The sequence below is a fragment of the Bos mutus genome, chromosome 9 (genome assembly GCF_027580195.1).
Source record: "Bos mutus isolate GX-2022 chromosome 9, NWIPB_WYAK_1.1, whole genome shotgun sequence".
NCBI lineage: Eukaryota > Metazoa > Chordata > Mammalia > Artiodactyla > Bovidae > Bos > Bos mutus.
In genome coordinates, this window is record NC_091625.1 from 86540587 (window position 1) to 86562209 (window position 21623).

Consider the following 21623-nt stretch of genomic DNA (forward strand, 5'->3'; position numbering starts at 1 on the left):
CTTCTCGGACACAAGACTCCAACCAAGAATCTCCAAAGAACAGGTTACGTACCACCTAGGCCAGCTAGGCCAAGGCAAAAATGGAGGCGGTGCATGTCTGTCCATCAGTTCAGCCAGGACCTTCCCTGTCTCCCTTAGAAGTGCCCTCTCTTCCAGTTGGAATTCCGGGCTCAGGGAGTTCAGGGACTGGTCCTCTCTGGAATGGAGGATTTTCATTCAGGATTAATTAATTCATTCATTCATTCATTCCCATTCTTGCATGGACCCGACCCCAGCTTCAAGAGCCTTCTGGTCTCTTGAAATGTGAAGATTATCTATTGTTCAGTCCTTACCATGTTTCTTTTTTTCCTCTAAACCAACCTCAAAACCCCACCATGGCTGCCCTAGTTCTGGCCACAGAACACCCTGGGCAATGGCAGGATTGATGCTACAAGCAGAAGAGACCTGCTCGCCATGTGGGAGCTGACAGAGCTCTGGTCATAAAGCTCAGCAGTCACCCTGGGAGCCCAGGCCGTGCATTCAGAGGGAGGAATGTAAGCCAGAGGCACCCTTCCCTGTGCGTCTCCTCCACTCACTCAGCATCCAGGTGTGAGCAAGCATCTCCATAAATGGGGCGCTGTGCTTGGCGGCCTGGGGAGCAGCGAATGAACAAACCTGCCCCCAGCCTCTCAGAGCTCATTTCTAACAGAGTCTGCGTACCTGGCCACTTTGCGCACGCACCTGATTGAACCACTGCAAGGAGCTTTTGAGGACGTGGTGGTGGCCGCATTTTGCCCTTGAGGAAACTAAAGCAAAGCCGTATGCCCGGCTCACTGATCTTGCAGTTGACTTCACAGCCTGATCTGCTGGGCTGCAAACTCGTCCCCTACCCCATCTCCATTTTTTTCCCCTTTATTCCTGGCCCTCTCTAGTCTCCACCCGTGGGATCCAGACAGCAGCTCCTTCAGCAAAAAAATTACCAGCTGGTAAAATGCTCAAGCTGAGGGAGGGACCCTAGCGCTTATTAACAGTCAGCGAGAACCAGTTCATCAGGCATCAAGCTGAGCAGTGGGCCCTGGGAAAAGGCTAGAGGAGGGGTAAGTTTTGAATAAAGGGAGGTGGTGAGGGAAGTGGGTTGGTGCCCAAAGCAAATTCTGCCTACATAACAAATGTGCCAGGGGCACCCGCCCATTAGCGTGTAGCCATCTACAGTAACTGACAATCCAATTGAACACTTCTGTATCATTAACTATTGCCCAAAAAAATCTCTGCAGAAATTAGCAGCTCACGAGATAGTCCTGTGAAGAACGAGGCGGTGGTTTTGGGGTGGGACGAAAGGAAAAGTTAAGCACTGATTCCTTTGCGGTGTGAGATGTAAAGGCCCAACACTGATTGAATCATGTTTCTTATTTGGGGTTAAACTGCAAACACTCTGAAGCTGGAGTTTATACCCATTTCACCAAGAAATCTCTCCCCAGCTCAGGTCCGGGGGGGGTGACTTCTGAGAGAGGGTGCTCCCTTATCTCATAATAGGAGAAATGGGTGCAGACTTAGGAACCCAAGGTCAGCGTGGTCAGAGTCCACTTAGAGGCTGAAAACCAGGTTGAACACCCTGCCCAGGAGTTCGCCCCCATCAGTAGCCCTCGATGAAAACCTCCATTGCTGATCTGAGCTCTATCATCACTGAAGATTCATTTCTCCACCATATGCCAGAGCCTGTTAAGGTTTTTAAGAGTTTAAAAAGGTAAACAACAATAAGTTTAACAAAAAATCCTGTACAATCCAAGGCAAGGGCACATTCAGATGAAACCCTTGTCAAGGCCAGTAAGAGGATGGGAAATTACCAGGTTGTTTTTCCCCAAGCTGACGGCCCTCAGATGGCTCCTTTCTAAATTTTCCTACAGAGCGTTCACCACTTGTACTTGTGAGCGCATGTGTGGGTATTTGTGAGTTTGCCAGGCAAGAAAAATGCTGACAGGAGTTGGCAGTGAGAATTAATGCTCTTCCTGAACACCATGATGCAGCTGGTCACAGGCTTTCAATGGTCACATTTTTTTAAAAGGCATCTTTTTAAAACCTGCTGGACCATTTTCTTAAGGCCAAGCGTACAGCGACTCCAGGGCTCAGCTCACATCTCCCTGTGTCCTGCACGTACACACAGGTGCACACACCCACGTACACACCCCTGAAGGTGTAGAGATTGTGCCTGGAAACCAGTCTCTGTGCTTCTGGTCAGGCAGAGCCACCATGCGATGCACCCGTGACCTTCTGCGGGCTCCCAACAGGCTAGGAGCCCTAGGAGGGGCATGCTGGCCTCTGGGGAAGGAGTGAGCTACAGCATCTCCTGCCTGGATTACGCCTGTCTGGGCCTTATCACGCCTGGGGAGAGCTCGGTGGAGCACGGGCAGGCTCTGGTCCCAGGGTAGTCCCCCCTAAGCCCAAAGATAGCACAGAATTTACAGCCCAAATATACCCGGTTCTGGAGGAAATGGAAAGAGCACTGAATCCAGAGCCTGACACTTACTTCTCTGTGGCCTTGAGCAAGTTACTTACTCTCTCTGAACTTCTGCAGAAGAAGAGAACTTCCTTTATAAGAAAAAGCCTTTATTTCTTTCATGCATGCATAAAATAATCACCTGAATCCTAGAATGTCAGAAATGAAAAGCTACTTGAGACTATTATTACTCAGCACAGCCACTTAATTGTAATAAACAGGGCTCAGAAATGTCAGATGACTCACGAGGATGTCACACAGTGGGTAAGATGAGAAACTGGAGCTATACCAGCCGTTATGTACCATACTACTCACCACATGTGGCTATTTACCCTTCAAGTGACTTCAAAAGAAATTAAATTGGAAGTTCAGCTGCCACACCAGCCACACTTCCAGCGTTAGGTCACCCCGTGTAGCAAGCGGCCACCACAATGCACAGTGCAGGTACAGAACACCCCATTTTAACAGGGACTTTATTGGGCAGTCCTAGGCCAGAGGTGGTGCTAGAGGGAAACAATCTGCCTGCTAATATAGGAGATGCTCTGCCTGCTAATATAGGAGATGCAAGTTTGATCTGTGAGTCATGAAAGTCCCCTGGAGTAGGAAGTGGCAATGCATTTCCATATTCTTGCCCAGAAAATTCCATGGACAGAGGAACTAGGGGGGCTACAGTCCACGGGGTTGCAAAGAGTCGGACACAACTCAGCACACACATACACACACAGGCTAGAGGCCAGAACTCAGGTCTTTGTTCTGCTGCCTGCTTCTGACCTCCCTGGTTTCCTACATGAAATACAAGGGATTTGGCAAAACTGTGCTTAGTTGCTCAGTTGTGTCCAACTTTTTGCAACTCCATGGACTGTAGCCTGCCAGGCACCTCTCTCCATGAGATTCTCCTGGCAAGAATCCTGGAGTGGGTTGTCATACCCTCCTCCAGGGGATCTTCCCAACCCAGAGACTGAACCCAGGTCTCCCACTTTTCAGGCAGATTCTTTACCATCTGAGCCACCAGGGAACCCAAGCTAGGCAAAACTGGGGGCAAGCATAAGGTCTGGCTTCCCAGGTCGGCATCTTATGCCTGCACCGCTGCAGCTTGTTGATAGAATTCTCACTGAAGTTGACCTGCCACTTAGGAAACGATAAATGAAATGAATGTTCCTGCTTATAAGAGCCAAATAGACTCCTTTTGTTGTTACAGTGGGGAGATGGAAGACTCTTGGAATTGGGTGGTATGGTCTTGTTGAAATGACTTGAACAGAACTGTGTGCTCAGAACAAATACATTCCCACTTCTTTTAAAAAGCGTTTGGTCAGTGACCCTCGCTGCCACTCTTCAGAGAGCAGCCACCCCAGGCTGGGTTCAGCCACGACAGATAGCCTTGGGTTGTACATTCTGAAGACCTGGGGTGAGGGGCCCATGGAAACTTCCACAGTGGTGGCAAGGTCAGAGCACAAGGGTGAAGCCAGGATCTGATGCAGTCACTGCTGACCTTGGCCAAGCCCATCCAGGTCATTTCTGTGCTTCTTCTTCTCTCAATCTAGACGTCCAGAGGCAAGGACAGATGACCCCCCTCTCACATTCTCTGAGCTAATGGAGAGGCTTAGCACCTCCTGTAAAGCGTGACACTACCTATAACTGCTCATTCTACGTCAGTGGTTCTTTATGTTTTGGGGATCACAGACCTTCTAAGTGCCTATTGGAAGCTTCAGATCTTCTCCCCAGGAAACCACAGATATGTATACTGATTCCACATTGTGTACATCATTTCAGGCCATTGCTGCTTTGGAAGATAGAAGGGGCTGAGCGCCAAAGAATGCAGGTGGCCTCCAGAAACCGAAACAGGCAAGAAAACACAACATCCCCTAGAGCTCCCAGAAGGAAACACAGCTCTTCCATCACCTTGATTTCAGCCCAGGAAGGCTCAGGCCGGACTTCTGTCCTCCAGAACTACAGGACGATACACCAGTGTTGTTTTAAGCCACTACACTTGTGTGGTAATTTATTATAGCAGCAATAGAAACTAATACAGATTTTGATCTTTAAGGAAACACAACTTCCAAAATAAAATGAGAGGGGGAAAAAAAAACTGTGACTGAAAAGTGAGGCTGGGGCTTCCCTGATGGCTCAGTGGTAAAGAATCTGCTTGCCAATGCAGAAATCATGAGTTTGACCCTGGTCCAGGAAGATGCCACATGCCATGAAGCAGCTAAGCCTGTGCGCCACGACTGTTGAGCCTGTGCTCCAGAGCCTGGAAATCGAACTACTGAGCCCACGAGCCCTAGAGCCCTTGCTCCCCAACACGACAAGCCACCACAGCGAGTCCTTACACTGCAACTAAAAGTAAAACCCTCTGGCTGCAACTAGAGAAAAGTCTGCGCAGCAACAAAGACCTCGTAGAGTCAAAAATAAATAAATTAGAAATTTTTTGAAAAGTGAAGTAAAACTTTAAAAATAAAGTAGCCCTGAGCTAATGTTTAAAGAAAAGAAAAAATGAGGCTATTCGTGAGCAAAGACAGACTTCAGAGGACAGACCCCAGACAGCAAGTTGGCAACAGGCACCCTAGAGGATGCTACTGCCAACAGAAGACGCGCCTCCCGCCTGCTCAGGACAGAAAGGAACAGGCATCCCAACCTGTCTTTTAAGTTCTTCCCCCTCCTTCCAGAACCAGACAGCACATGAAGCAGAAGCAGAGAATGGAAACACCTGCAATACTACAAGACCTCAGCGAAGGAGAATTTTCAGGCTGAGTTTTGAGGTCAAGAGATAACAACTAGACTCCATGCTGGATTTCAACCATCTAGCCCCTCTAACGGAGAAGGCAATGGCACCCCACTCCAGTACTCTTGCCTGGAAAATCCCATGGACAGAGGAGCCTGGTAGGCTTCAGTCCATGGGGTCACTAAGAGTTGGACACAACTGAGCGACTTCACTTTCACTTTTCACTTTCATGCATTGGAGGAGGAAACGGCAACCCACTCCAGTGTTCTTGCCTGGAGAATCCCAGGGACGGCGGGGCCTGGTGGGCTGCCATCTTTGGGGTTGCACAGAGTCGGACACAACTGAAGCGACTTAGCAGCAGCCCCTCTAAAGTTGCGTCCCACACTGGGATCTATCCTTCACAACTGAGAACCACACAGTCTGAGGTCAAGGGGTCCTGTTGAACTCTGGTTGGAGGACCAGGAGGCGTTATTGCAGGAGAAGGAACAGGGCTGGCGCTGAATGTCTGACCCACTGTCTCCCAGATGTGCCTTTGGACCAATGAAGTCCCACGCATGGGTGGGAGCTGTGAAAATTTTTTTCCTAACTAATGAGATGCAGGGGGCAGGGGAAGGGATGTTTGTGTATATGTGCATACGTTTACAGACACACAATGAGAACACATACACAGACATGTGTTCTGGGCATTTGAGGTGGTTTTAAGACAGCATGAATGTGAAAGAATGAATGTTCTGACACACTCTTCAGAATAAGCCTGAGAGATGGTTTCTATCTGTTACCCACACAGTCTGAGCATGAATAGACTTGACCAATTACAGTTGTAGGAGGTAGGGATGGGGTGAGACTAAACCCCCATGTTCCCAGAATTTACCTGGAACACGTCAAGGTCACATGCAAATAGAGGACATGGCTTAAATTTTAACTCCAAGCAGCAACAGAGACTTTCATCAAAAGAAAATGCTCCACCACCACCCTGTTGTAACCATTCCTAAAAAATGTCTGGCCCCCAAAGAGAGAATGCTTTCCTGTAGCGCCTGAACTAGTGTTTTCACCCTATAGCCACTCTGCTTTCTGAGCTGGAATCAGAGAGTTCATATAATCTTAGGGCTGAAAAGGTCTTTGACTTAAACAGTATCATCTCACTTTATCAAGGGGTTCTTGAGGCAAGAATACTGGAGTGGTTTGCCATTCCCTTCTCCAGAGGACCACATTTTGTCAGAACTCTCCACCGTGACCCGTCTGTCTTGGATGGCCCTGCGTGGCATGGCTCATAGCTTCACTGAGTTACACAAGGCTGTGATCCATGTGATCGTTCTGCTTGACTTTCTGTGATTGTGGTTTTCATTCTGGAGGCTATGGGATTGTAGTTCTTGCTTTAAAATGAGGTGGTTGGATGGCATCACCGACTCAATGGACATGAGTTTAAGCAGATCCCAGGAGACAGTGAAAGACAGCCTGGTGTGCTGCCGTGCATGGGTCACAAAGACTCAGACACAACTGAGCCACTAAACAACAACCATCTTACTTCAAATGTAAGCGGGTATCTTTCTACCAATGTCCAGAGGAAGAGATGCCTCATCCAGACCAGACAGAGGCCAGGCCACCTCTTAGAGCCCAGCAGACTTTCTTCCTAGGACCCTCAGAAACTACTGAATTCTTAAAACTCCCTTTAATTCCCTCAGGAATCTTGAATTAGCAGGATTTCAGAGGCTCGCCTACCTGGTGCCTACACAGAGCATGTGTGAGAATGCTTTACAGACCCGAGGACCAGCTCCTAGGCCACAAGGAGAAGGCAGGGCTCTACTGCCTGTTGATATAATCAAGCCTAGGTGGCTAAAACTTGAATGAATACTTGAACAATCTTGCCCTACACACCAAGCGGGGAACTTCCCCCAAGGCCGGGCCATCTTGAGTTAACCCTTCCAAACTTCTGTCCTGCAGCGCCTAATCCAGAGTGAGCCCAAATTCCCAGGGAAAACCACTCAGCTCCTCAGCCAAAGAATCCCCTGTTGACATATTCAGCAGCGGTGACACCGGTTATTTCCATGCCCAACGTGGCTCAGCTTTTGGAAAGGGACATGCATCTATGTGTGGCTCTGAATGACCGACTCCCTATGGCTCTGCCCTCGGTTGGGCTATAGCTTAGCCAAACAGTAAAGTAATGTGCTTGTTTGGGCAAAGCCTTCTCCATGCCCAGTGGTGGGTGTGGGTGAGGCTGTGGAACCCCTTTCTCAGCAGAACTTAACCTCTTCAGGAAAGATGAGGCCCGGCGTGGAGCTCTCATCACCGCAACACACAAAGATGCCAACGCATCAGTATAACTACTGCCTCTGCAGCTTGGGGACCACAAACACCACCCCCCAACCCTAGCTCGGGAGCTCCACCACCTCCACCACGGCTCCCCACCCCCAGCAGAGGGCTTTCGAGGTGGTTCAAGTCCATTTTCCATCTCATTCTCATAATCTTAAGGGAAGCAAAAGAGCTGTCTCTTGACCTGTGTCACAGAAGGGGAAACTTGAGATAGCCAGCTTTCCCAGAGTCATGTGGCCACTTAGGGACAGACTCCAGGCCAGAAGCCACCTTCTCCCAGCCCTAGGTTCCTTGCCATTTATCCCTGCTGGGATAAGAGGGGGAAGAGAGCCCCCTCTGCCTTAACGTGAGAATAGCTGCCCTCTGTTGAACACTTACTCTGTGTCAGCACTGCCCTAAGCATGTCAGGCAGCTCCAGTTCTTAGGACTAAACTTCTAGGGAAGTTGTAGACCCACCTTACAGATGGAGAAAGTGAGGCTCAGAGCAGTTAAGTGGCTAAGCAGCTACTGAGGGTTGAACCGGGGGTTCCCAGCCCCATCCACTGGCTCCAAAGCTCCTTGGACCAAACCACCGACAAGAACGGGTGAAGGACGCTACCTCATAGCCACGTTGCTGCCGTCGATCACTATGGGTCTCAAGGAGCTGGCGGGGCCTCCGCTGTCTTCTCCAGGGTCCGCTCCTAGCCCGCCCTGGGCAGAGTCCGGGGTCCCGCAGGAGCCCCTGGGCACGAGCAGGGGTGCGGCGCTGCCCTCAGGTGCGGCGGGCCGGCTGCCCGTCTGGATCAGCTCCTGCAGCACGTCATTGACCAGGGCGTCCTCACCCAGCTTGCCCAGCACCCTGGCCACGTCCTCCCGGCTGTAGCCCAGCTTCTGGAAGAACTCCATCTTGCTCGAGCGCTGCATGCTGCGCCAGCCGGGACCCCCGCAAGGGTTCTGCCGCCGGCTTCCTCCTGGCAGCGCCCCGCCGGCATGAGCTAGAGAGAAGAGGCAGCCATCAGGTGTTGCTGGGCCGCGGGAGCCCGATTATGTGTGCTCCCCCCACCCCCCCCCCACCCCCCGCCTTGTCTGTCAGGAAGTCACATCGGGGCCTTGTGCCCTGGGGAGTTTCAGTTGCTGGTGTGGCTGGTGAGCCGCAGATGCAATCTCGCTGCCTTTCCTAGTGGGCGCTCCCAGGCCTTCACCGCACTCCCGGCCCTCATGACGGTCACCCACCTGAGCAGGCCACCCAGATCTCAGGACACTTGTGCACAGGCCACAGAAGTGCTTCTGAGGCTCTGCTATGGCTGGACTGTGTCTCCGCCAAGTGCATATGTTGAAGCCCTATATCCCCACCCCACCCCTCAGCATGTGTCTATTCAGAGATAACGTCTTAAAGAGGTGATTATGTTAAAAGGAGGTCAGTGGAGTGGGTCCTAATCGAATGTGACTGGTGTCCTCATACAAAGAGGACAGCTGGACACACATGGGTACCGAGGGAAGCCATGAGGAAACACAGTGGAGGGAAAAGGCCAACAGCCAGCTGAGGAGGAGGTCTCAGAAGAAACCAGCCCGCTGACACCATGATCTCGGACTTCCAACCACCAGAACTTCGAGGAGGTGATGATGATGATGGCGATAATGTTAAATTTTAAAAACGGTGGATCAGGTGGTCAAGAATCTGCCTGCAATGTGGGAGACCCAGGTTCGACCCCTGGGTCGAGAAGATGCCCTGGAGAAGGGAATGTCTACCCATCCAATATTCTTGCCTGGAGAATCCATAGACAGAGGAGCCTGGTGAGCTACGGTCCATGGGATCACAAAGAGTTGGACACAACAGAGCAACTAACACAAAGTCATCCCTCAGCTGCAGGAAACGTTCCAGGACCACTGAAGATATCAAACTCCGTGAATGGATGCTCAAGTTCCTTATATAAAACAGCATAATGCTTATATATAACCTAAGCATATCCACCAGGACTCTAAAGCCTCTCTACATTGCTTATAATACCTAGTACAGTGTAATGCCATGTAAATAGCTGCCGGAACATGGGAAAGTCAAGTTTTGCTTGTATGATGCAGGTGTCAGGCTTTAGGAACTCTTTGAGTATGATTAGGGGTTCAGGGGAGAAGGGGGTCAGTGATGACAGAGGAAGAAACAGCAGGTAGGGATTCCCCCTCCCCTGCGGGTCAGTCTTCCCCCTCAGTCAGGCCCCACCAGGCCAGGGAAGGGGGACAGGAGGCGAGGTGGCTTCTTCAGGGCTTGGGGCAGGTGAGGGGCTAGGCCTCCCAGGGCCTAGGAAACTTCTGGGATTCTTTTTTTTTTTTAATAGTTTTAATCCACAATTGGTTGAATTCGAGGATATGGAGGGCTGACTGTTTACATAATATATATAGGTTGTAAAATGCTAGTCACTCAGTAGTATCCAACTCTTTGCAACACCCTGGACTGTAGTCCACCAGGCTCCTCTGACCATGGAATTCTCCAGGCAAGAATATTGGAGTGGGTTGCCACGGTTTTCTCCAGGGGATCTTCCTGACCCAGGGATTGAACCTGGGTCTCCCGCATTGCAGACAGATTCTTTAGCATCTGAGTCACTAGGGAAGCCCATATATATCCAAAATAAAAACCAACTCTGTGGTATTTTGTTATGACATCCACAGCAAACTAATACAACTCCTCGAATTAAACAGGAAAACACTCTCTGGTGAATTCTATTCCCAGAAACACATGCTTTGACCAAAATTCAGCTCTGTGCACCAACACAGTTTTCCATAGCAGTTAATTCAGATAGTACTGAACCTCTAAAATAAGAGGTCCTAACTCAAACTTGATTCTTTCCACCCAGCCGTCACTTCCTGGCCTGCACCTTTGGGGTAGTTGGGGGCAGGAGGGTGCAGCCTGACATATGTTTACAAGAAAATATGACTGAGTCAAAAGGAACACTCTGCTCAGACTGGGTCTCTCTTTTCACAAAGACCTATATCTTTCAAAAAACATTTAAAATACAGAAATAATCCTGAAAATCTATAGACTATGAAAAATTGAAACAATGTAGAAGTATAGCATATGAAAATATATAATGTCTCTTCCTACAAACCCCAAACCCTACTTGCCTCTCCTGTCTGCTTCTAGCACTTTATCTCTGCATTTTCTTGCATGTCTAGCAGATACATGCACATTATGTTTAAAGGAGGTTGTTTTTACACAAATAGTATCATACTGGACTTATCATTCAGCAAGTCACTTCTCTTATTAAAGAGTCATTTTGGAAATCTTTCCCTGACAGTTTAGCTGTCTGGCTGCCCACCCTATCCACAGTATTTAGAACAGTGCCTGGCACAGCTGAATCTCAGTGCATATTTGTCAAATGAATGACCAAATGAAAGAATGTATGGTGTTTATCCATATGCCAAATGATGGAAATGCAGGTGGTCTTTGATGTTTCCCCTACAAACGGTGCTCAACACACATTCACACACATCTGTCATTCCACCCCGTCCTCTTCTCAGTATTACAGGCTCTTCATCTTCAGTTCCTAGCCTCCTATTGGAATCCTCTGCAACACTGTCTCTTCTGGGTTCCCAGCATGGCCTCCTCTTGTCTTGCAGAACCTCTCCCTTAATACAAGAACTTCAGTAGAACTCATGATGGGGCTGGCAGGTCACAGACATTTGTCAATCAGCCTCCTGGATAGAAAATTTTTGTGGATAATTCTTCAAGAGATGGGAATACCAGACCAACTTACCTGCCCCCTGAGAAATCTATATGCAGGTCAGGAAGCAACAGTTAGAACTGGATATGGGACAACAGACTGGTTCCAAATCGGAAAGCACTATGTCAAGGCTGTATATTGTCACCTGCTTATTTAACTTATGTGCAGAGTACATCATGAGAAATGCCGGCCTGGATGAAGCACAAGCTGGAATCAAGATTGCCAGGAGAAATATCAATAACCTCAGATACACAGATGACACCACCCTTATGGCAGAAAGTGAAGAACTAAAGAGCCTCTTAATGAAAGTGAAAGAAGACAGTGAGAAAGTTGGCCTAAAACTCAACATTCAGAAAACTAAGACCATGGCATCCGGTCCCATTACTTCATGGCAAGTAGATGGGGAAACAATGGAAATAGTGACAGACTTTATTTTCTGGGCTCCAAAATCACTGCAGATGGTGACTGCAGCCATGAAATTAAAAGATGCTTGCTCCTTGGAAGAAAAGCTATGACCAAACTAGATGGCATATTAAAAAGCAGAGACATTACTTTGCCAATAAAGGTCCGTCTAGTCAAAGCTATGGTTTTTCCAGTGGTCATGTATGGATGTGAGAGTTGGACTGTGAAGAAAGCTGAGTGCCGAAGAATTGATGTTTTTGAACTGTGGTGTTGGAGAAGACTCTTGAGAGTCCCTTGGACTGCAAGGAGATCCAACCAGTCAATCGTAAAGGAATTTAGCCCTGAATATTCATTGAAAGGACTGACGCTGAAGCTGAAACTCCAATACTTTGGCCACCTGATGCAAAGAACTGACTCCTTGGAAAAGACCCTGATGCTGGGAACGATTGAAGGCGGGAGGAGAAGGGGATGACAGAGGATGAGATGATTGGATGGCATCACCGACTCGATGGACATGAGTTTGAGCAAGCTCTGGGAGTTGGTGATGGACAGGGAAGCCCAGTGTGCTGCGGTCCATGGGGTCACAAAGATTCAGACGTGACTGAGGGACGGAACTGACTCCTGAATAGAGAGGCCTCTGCCGCAGCTACCACTAGTCGGTTGCTACCTGCCTGGCCCACTGATCACTGCCATACCGAAATTGCCCTCAAAGTCACCAGTAACCTCGTAACTGCCAAAGCCAGCAGCATCTTTCCACTCCTTGCCTTGGGCAGCCTCTCTGCTGCTTTTGGCTCTGTGGCCCACATCCTTACTTGGGATTTTAAATCCAAAAATTTTGGACCACCTCTTTCTTGAAACTCTCTTCTCTCGTAGGTTGCAGAACAGCCTGGGTCTCCTACTTCTTTCCAGCTCTTTGCTTAGCCTCTGGTCCCTTGTTCAATGTCGGGCTCCTGCCCAAGCCATCTTCCCTAACCCTCATGCCCTCCACCAGCCCCCTAGATCCATGAACCCACAACTGCACTTCCAGTTCAGACTTCTTGCTAAGCACCAGGCACACACAGCTGTAAACCTGTGAGATAAATGCCCTGCGCGCCATTTGGTAAAGCACTGTGGGAACTCAGAACATTTGCTGAGTTCGGCTTCAGTGATTCTCAAAGTGTGGTCCAGAGGGAGCCCAAGACCCTCACAGGGAGTGTATAAGGTAAAACCATTTCCCTAATAAATGCTAAGTTGTAATTTGCTTTTTCTTCCACTCATCCTCTCACGAGTGTACCATGAAGTATCCCAGAAGCTACATGTCACTGTGATATTGCCAACAGCTTGAACATGGAAGCAGATATGAGAAGCCAGCTGTCTTGTATTAAGCTGAATATTAAAGAGATTTGCAAAAATATAAATCAGTACCAGTCTTCTTAAAAATTTTGGAGGTTTGGAAAATAGAGTTCTTTCTCATAAAATACATCATTTATATTAAATATGATTGGTTTACCCTGATTTTTAAAATAAATGATTATTTTTAAATTTCATAGTTTTAGTTTCTAATAAAGTACATATCGACAGATAGATATAAACCACATAAACAAATTGGGGTGATGGTGGTCCTTAATAGTTTGTGAGACTGGAAAGGAATTCTGAAACCAAAAACCCTCTTCTTAAATCCAGAGCTTTTCAACAGCTTTTTCCATTTAGACGGTTCCGTGTAGGTGGCCTATAGACATGTCATCCAGGGCCCCCGACAGAAGCCCTGTGTCTTTCCTTCCTTCAGCATGGCCCCTCTCACACCCACCTCCTGCCCACAAGCCCCACCCAAGCCTCCATGCCTACCTTCTGCATCCCACCCCCAGTGTGGGCCACAGCTTCCTAGGAGCCCCTCCTCCATCCCATCTGGCCAAGCCCCCATTTGTAGCCAGCACTGCGTTTCTAGAACAAGTCTGATCATGTCACCCCCTGCTTAGAAAACCCTCTTACCCCGTGTTGACCTCAAGAAAGACACCAAGTTCCTAAGCAGATGGCTGAGCTGTCAGGATGCACTGCAGGCCCCCGTCCACCTCTTGCCCTCAACTGCCCTCTGGCCCTTTCTCTCCAGCCACACTGAAGCTCTTTCTACTCCCCACTCCAGAATATTCCTATCATTGCACTTTTGCATATGATGTCCTGTCTACCCAGAGAGATCTTTTGGGTTTAGCAAAAATCAAGATTTGACTTAAAAAAAAAAAAAAAGATTTGGCTCAAATGTGCTCACACTGGTCATCCCTGACTCCCTGACAGAATGAGTGTCTTGGGCCTCTCAGGTCCCAGGCATGTGCACACACCTCTGTAAGGCATATGGAGTTGTCAGGTATCTGCTTCTCAGACTGTGAACTGCCTTCCGACCTGTCTGTCTCAGAGTCACTAGCACTGAGCATGTGTGTTCTAGTCGCTCAGTCGTGTCTGACACTTTGTGATCCCATGGCCTGCATCCCTCCTGGCTCCTCTGTCTGTGGGGATTCTCCAGCCAAGAATACTGGAATGGGTTGCCATGCCCTCCTCCAGGGGATCTTTCCAACCCAGGGCTCGAACCCAGGTCTCCCACATTGCAGGCGAATTCTTTACTATCTGAGCCACCAGGGAAGCCAGCACCTGGCATAGTGCCTCATATATTAGAAGAGTTTAGTAGCTTTTTCTTTAATAAATGCCCAAAGCTAAAATTACCTTCCCTCCTGGAATATTTTTTCTTGAGTTCCCATCTCACTGAATGGCATCCCCCAGAGATCCATAGAAGCAACCATGAGGTCAGCTTTGACTCATCCCTCTCCCACACTTCAACATCCAATGAGTCATTAACTCTGCTTCCCTGACGTTTTCCATAATCATGCTCTCCTTTACACTCACACCACCACCGTCCAAGTTCACTCATTCATCCATCCATTCATTCTTTCATTCATGTAACTAACACTTACTGATCACTTCCTAGGCACCAGGCAATGTGCTGGGACCCAGTTCTATAAAGACAAAATAATCCACAGTCTGATTTCTCTACAATCTATTCAGGAAAACAGACAAAAAATGTAAACAACAAGTCATACATCATGATGATAAGCACAGTTACTTTCTATCAGAAAAATGTGCTTTCGAAACTCAAGAGAGGAATGACTTATCTTTGTTGGAGGAGGAAGGCGAGGCCAGAGGGGCCCGCACAGAGCTGGATGACCAAGGACGAGCCAGCCTCTCCCAGCCAGAGACAGGCCACGTTGTCATCTCCCCAGGGCTCCTGGGAGGGCCACCTCACCACACTCCCACCCACAACTGCTCTAGTCAAGTTAGACTAGATTGATTAAGACTTCCGTGTCCCCCAAAATGTCCATGTCGTTCCATCCTGTTCAGAGTAGATGTCAAAGCCCCTCAGCGTGAGAAGCAAGACTGATCACATCCAGGTCCAAGCTCCTCTCTGGTTTCCATGGCCACGTACCTCTAGTCCAGCCTCACCTTTTCCCTGACCAGTGCCATTCTCTTCTTTCAGGGTGATTGTTTTCTTGGACCAGGGTCCAGCTTTGACTCAATCTCCATAGAGGAAGATGACACTCACCCATCTGGTAGGCCAGCTCACACTAGGGACTGTGAGCTGTCCCCAGAAGACCCTCGTGTCTCAGACCTGGAGACCACACCCCAGGCTCTTCCCTCTGTGGAACCCCTGCCCCTTCTCCACCAGACCTAATCTCACTGTCACCTCCTCCAAGAAGTCCTCCCAGACTGATGGTTTTAGTTACTCCCACCCCACCCCTCCCCTGCTCTTTGTGCATGCACTGTAGCCCTTATTTGGATTTGGAAGAAAGAGACAGGAAGCTTGAGAGAAGAGGGTGGGAGAAAGAAAAGAAGGAGGGAACTAAAATGAAAGAAAGACAGTACAGACAATATGAACATAAAAGTTTATATTCACGTTTTTCTTCATTGTTTCCACTCATTTTTTTGCAGAGGCTCTTACTTGAAACTTCCCATTATCCCTGGTGGGTCGATAGGGTGGATAAAAAAGTATTCCCTGCTCACAGATGAAGACACTAAGGTTCAGAGTGGTACAGAGTGAGGGCTATACAGCTAGCAAATGGCAGAGACGGACGATAAGTAGATGCTCCAAATAATGGGTTGCTTTGAGCTTTGGTTCAAGATAGCAGCAATACCTTATCATCCCAGAAATGGAAACGTCAAAATATGACTGGGTCAGGTCAGGTGACTTCTCTTGAGTCACCTAGTAACAGTTACGAGGAGAGTCCGAGTTTATTTTGTCACTTTGGGTTCTGGTAGGGCAGAAGCACGGACATTCTTGAAGTGAAAAACCTTTCTCCTGGGGAGTGGGAGGGGGGGTCCCTGCCTTGGCAGCTCCTCACAGACCCCTCAAGCTTCAACAGAGCTCCTTTTCTGAGCAGAGTTTTGTAGGGTATGCGTGGGATGGGAGGGCTGTTTTCACACAAAATTAACTGAAAGAATTCACCTACTTCAGAGGCTTTTTTCCCCCTTGAGACTCTAAAATAACTTCATTTCCTTTTAAAATTTCTAAATAAGGGAGAACACTAGGGTGGGGGGCTGCTCTCTGGAGCCCCGAGTCACAGCCCGCCCCCCGCCCCCCCTCCCCCAGCTGTGATGGTCTTTGAGCCGCAGGGCTGCCGGCAGCTACTTTTTCCATTCTATTTTTAAGACCTGAAAGTACGAACAATTTCATCTTGGTTTTCTTCCTCAATCTTGACTGGAAGTCACAAACAGCACAGATGGCTAGTAACACTTTGAAAACCTTCCCAAGTCTCCCGCACTCTAAGTCAGCGGGGCACGCTGTCGGATGCTCAGTGTGGAGGCTGCAGAGGGTGGGCTCCGGACCTGACGACCCAGCTGGAGAGAAAGGGAGAAGGGGGAGGGGGCACAAGGGACCCTCGCAGGCGGAACAAGGTGGGTCAGATCTGGTTTTTAGCATCAGTCAATCAGGAAGGAGGGGCTCTGGGCCAAAAAGTCTGGCTGGAAGAGCCCCTAGGGAAGAAAAAAACACACAGCAAACTGAAGCATGAACAAATAAGAGCAATAAGAACTGCAGAGAATCAGCAGCTCACAGGGACACTGTGTTTTCCGGTTACAAGGTGTCTCCTTGTGTGTCATCTTTGGGAAATCCCAAAGTCCCTGCGACATGGAAAGAGTTACTCAGGTTGCAGGTGACAAGACTGAGGTTTGGCTGACTTACCCAGGATCTCACCGCTGGATGGGAGACTCCCAAGGGTGGCAGTTCCTGCCAGAGGGTGCTGCCCAGGGCCACTCGGGGGCCACAGAGCAGGGCCAGCGCTCCTTCAACACTGGACCCTGACCTCCAAGTCGGTTCCCAGGTTGCCTTGGCCAGCTGCAGAGAAATCTCCTGCACACGCCCACCGGAAGTCACCCACCGTGGTGAGGGGACGGTTCTAGACAGAGTCCCTGCAGAAGTTTTCTGGTTCAGCTTAGATCTAGAAGCCCTCAGGGGAGTTGTCAGAGTTTGAGGAAGTCACAGAGAGGCAAAAACTTCAGCCCATGAGATTTGTGGTTTTGGCCTGACCTTTTTTTTTTCCCTTAACAGAATTATAATTTTATGAAATTGTGGCAAAAGAGTCACAGCATAAAATTCACCGTTTTAATGATTCTTATGAGTGCATTTCAGCAGCAGTAAGCAACCATCATCACCCTCTATAGTCAGAGCGTTTTCGTTTTCCCAAATGGAAACTCTATCCCCATTAAACCCTTACTCCCCATCCCCCCCGCCTCAACTCCTGGTAACCACAGTTCTACTTTGCGTCTTTACGAATTTGACGATCCTAGCTACTTTATGCAAGTGAAATCGTGCAGTATTCGTCCTTCTGGGTCTGGCTTGTCTCATTTGTCACAATGTCTTCAAGGTTCATCCGTGTCGTATAAACCACACTGTTTATCCTTCCATTCATCCATGGACACTTGGATTGCTGCTACCTGGGGGCTGTTGTGAATAATGTTGCTCTGAGCCTGGGGGGCTGGGCTGGCCTTTGTTTTCTCCGGCCCTTGTGTGCTGCTGGAGGTTGCTTCAGGTGTACACACAAGTATTTACAGCCCTGATCGATACCGCAGGGCAACTCTGAAGCAAAGTTTAAAGCAAAACCGTCTGCTCAATGCCCCTCCCAGCCTATTCAGCTGCCAGGTGTTGGCACTCCTGGCTTGGCAACATGTGGCCCTGAGGTCACCTCTTGGAGTTCGTGGCCAAGCATTCTAAAATGGCCCCAGGGCATAAGCCAAGATTACATTCACTGCCATCAGGTGAAGACTTATTTCAACGTCCTCGAAGGTCTTCTTGAAGCCCACGGGGCCATCCTCTAGAAGACATGGCGTTTGGGGCCCTGCCAAACGTTCCCGATCTGCCTGGAAACTAGACACCCACCAGTCACCATCTCGTCTACAAGATGCTCTCAAAAGCATGGAGACAGGTTTCAGATGTGCTGCAGAGTTCTGTGCATGCGTGCTAAGTGGCCTCAGTCATGTCCGACTCTTTGAGACCCTAGTCCTTCTGATTTCATACAATTAAAACATCTTTAAAGCAGGAGCTTTTACTTAAACCTAAGAGTTTCTTCTGATTAATCTTTCTCCAATAAAAGCCCTCTTGACATTAAATACAATTTTGCTAGATAGAGCAAGATTTCACCCAAAGGAAATTAAAGATGCTTACCTATTTTTTTCCCCCACTGAGCCCTCAGAGTAACTGAGGGAGATGAGATTTTTGCTAGGATGCTTCCCATCCAAGAACACATGCCCAGCATCCCGGCCCCCGCCTCCCTGAGTGCGCTGTCTCTGTCCTCCCACCCCCGCCGCAAGTCTGACAGCACTCTATCACACTGACCCATGCCAGAGGACCTGCACTCACCAGCAGGGCGTGTCGAGGGCCCTCGCGGTGGACACCCCGGTCCCCTCAGCTGTCCTCCCAGCTGTCCAGGTGTCCCCGAGGCTGGGAGAGTCTCTTCAGGCCGAAGTTCTGCTTCCTTTCACCATTCACATTCAAAGCTGCAAAGGTAGTTTTGCTTTGCCTTTTTTTTTTCTTTTAAAGGAGAGGAAGACAGCAATCAGATGAGGGAGGGAGATGAAGCCTGCACCTCAGCATGAGTCACTGAATCAAAGTTCAACAACCACATGCAAACACACTCCGTGAGGGCAGGGCTAGGGCAGACGAAAATATGAGCTCTCCGCCTCCCCCCACCCCCGCCCTCAACGGTGGACACGGTGGACGTGGCTGCTCCAAGTTCCCACTCTGGCCGGCAGCTGAAAGAGCATCTGATCCTAGATGCTTCTTAGGAAGGTGGGGGCTCACAACTTTATATACAGAATTGCCAGTTACACAGAGCCAAGGTGGGGGCGGGGCAGGGACAGAACCTGGGTGCATGGGCGCGTGGGCATTTCCCTGCCATCACAGGGGTCCCAGGCAGGTCACAAAGTCCTTCTTGCTGGAGGAGCAGGGCACTGGCCTCTGTCAGGAGATTATACGGCCCTGGGCTTCCCTCTCTGTGGCCGCGCACGGGGTGGGCGGTCTCCTCTCTCACAATGGCCGGAGGAGCCTGACCCCAGCATCCTGGGACCCCAGCATCCTGAAGTCCAGCTTGCTGCAGCCTCAACAGGTATGGGCAACAAACCCCAAGCTCTGTGATTATTTCCAGCATTGGGGGATGCTCATCAGAAGAAAGAACACAATCAAACCCCACAGCAACCCACCTGCACAGCAAATGCCAATGTCCCTAATGTGACCAGTCCAGAAATATACAGTCACTCAGTTAGTCAAGCTGAGTTTAGAGCCTGGGAGTCGGTGCTGAGGAAATAAGAAAGCCACAAGTTACCAGACTTTCGATGCGCTGCTTTCTTGATTTCCCATCTGTGCCACACAGAAGATGGGAGGCAGTCTGCAATATTAAGGCACGTATAGATCGGAGAAGGCAATGGCACCCCACTCCAGTACTCTTGCCTGGAAAATCCCATGGACGGAGGAGCCTGGAAGGCTGCAGTCCATGGGGTCGCTAGTAGTCGCACACGACTGAGTGACTTCACTTTCACTTTTCACTTTCATGCATTGGAGGAGGAAATGGCAACCCACTCCAGTGTTCTTGCCTGGAGAATCCCAGGGATGGGGCAGCCTGGTGGGCTGCTGTCTATGGGATCACACAGAGTTGGACACGACTGAAGTGACTTAGCAGTAGAATGGATTACCTAAATAAAGATTAGAAGTACAGTGGGGATAAATTAGGAGTTTGGGATTAACATAAACACACTACTATGTTTAAAATAGACAGCTGGTGGGAATTTGCTGTATGACTCAGGGAGCTCAAACCCAGGCTCTGTGACAACCTAGAGGGGTGGGATGGGGTGGGAGGTGGGAGGGAGGTTCAGGAGGGAGGGGACATAAGTATACCTATGGCTGATTCATGTTGTTGTATGGCAAAAACCAACACAATATTGTAGAGCAATTGTCCTTCAATTAAAAATAAATAAATTGAGATGTTTAAAAAATAAAACAGATAACTAAAAAGATCTACTGTATAGCACAGTATACAAAATACTCAATATTTTGTAATAACTTATAAGGGAAAAGAATCTGAAAAACAAATATATGTGTGTGTGTGTAACTAAATTACTTTGTTAAACAACTGAAACTAATACAACATTGTGAACCAGCCATACTCCATTCTTTTTAAATGATGAAAAGTCATACAATTAAAAAATTTTTTTAATAATTAAAAAACAAAAACTACAGTCAGAAACCATTCAAAGAAAAAAAGAACATTACACTAGAACCTAGGTTAAAATAGTCACTTCACTTGAGCACTGATCCTAGCTTTGAAATTTGGGACACAATGGATTTTCTAATAACAGCTACCATTTGTTCACCCCCTGGCACCCGACTCCAGTACTCTTGCCTGGCAAATTCCATGGACAGAGGAGCCTGGTAGGCTGCAGTCCATGGGGTCACTAGCAGTCGGACACAACTGAGTGACTTCACTTTCACTTTTCACTTTCATGCATTGGAGAAGGAAATGGCAACCCACGCCAGTGTTCTTGCCTGGAGAATCCCAGGGACGGGGGAGCCTGGTGGGCTGCTGTCTATGGGGTCACACAGAGACGGACACGACTGAAGTGACTTAGCTTAGCAGCAGCCAGTGTATTTGCTAAGTTTCCATCAAAGTTTCCTAATCCGCACAACAGCTCTACAGCACAGGAAATATTCTTCCCAGTTTTGAGATGAGGTCATCAGTACTGAAGGGCTTCCCAGGTGGTGCTCCACCTCCCAATACAGGAGACACAAGTAACATGGGTTCAATCCCTGGATCGGGAAGTTCCCTTGGAGGAGAAAATGGCAAACCACTCCAGTATTCTTGTCTGGAGAATTCCATGGACAGAGGAGCCTGGGTGGGCTATATATAGTTCATGGGGTTGCAGATAGTCAGACACGACTAAGTGTGCACACATACACACACACACACACAGAGCAGTGTTGAGAAAGGGTAACTGAACTGCCCAAGTTCACTCAGTAAGTGGTTTGAGTCAAGAGTCAAACCCAGGACCATCAGGCTCCAAAATACACCCTTTATCTGGCCTGTGTAGCCTCCTCTCAGCTCTCAAACACCTAGTAAAGCATGCTCAGTTTTCAAGAGAAAAAAGATTTTCCTGGTATGAAATTTTAGGAGAAATCTAAGTCCTTATGTTGAGTGATGTACCAGATAATATTTTCAGCTCAAGTCCTGTAGAAGATGTGTGCATGTATGTTAAGTCCCTTCAGTTGTATTAGATTCTTTGCTGCCCCCATGAACTGTCACCCACCTGGCTCCTCTGTCCACAAGATTCTTCAGGCAAGAGTACTGGAGTGGGTTGCCATGCTCTTCTCCAGAGGATCTCCCCGACCTAGGGATCGAACCCACGTCTCTCACATCTCCTGCATTGGCAGGCGGGTTCTTTACCACTAGCCCCACCTGGGACATCATAGTAGATGAAGGGGCATCAAATGCCGATTCTTCGCTGGAAGCCTCTGTCCAAGCAG

At 48.7% G+C, this 21623-nt stretch overlaps 1 protein-coding gene across 2 annotated transcripts in view; it reads right to left on the reverse strand.

The window, feature by feature from the left end:
* ZC3H12D (zinc finger CCCH-type containing 12D) overlaps positions 1 to 18687 on the reverse strand; it is a 33497-nt gene extending 14810 nt beyond the window's left edge. Inside the window, exons 1-2 of one of the 2 annotated variants that reach the window (XM_070376846.1) lie at positions 18471 to 18687; positions 8101 to 8476 (exon numbers count right to left, since the gene is read on the reverse strand). In XM_070376846.1, the coding sequence (XP_070232947.1) occupies positions 8101 to 8405 (305 nt within the window). In that variant the 5' untranslated portion in view covers positions 8406 to 8476; positions 18471 to 18687. Of the gene's footprint in view, positions 1 to 8100; positions 8477 to 16796; positions 17282 to 18470 lie in introns of those variants that run through there. The other variant, XM_070376844.1, reaches the window with a different exon arrangement.
* Positions 18688 to 21623: the final 2936 nt, after the last annotated feature.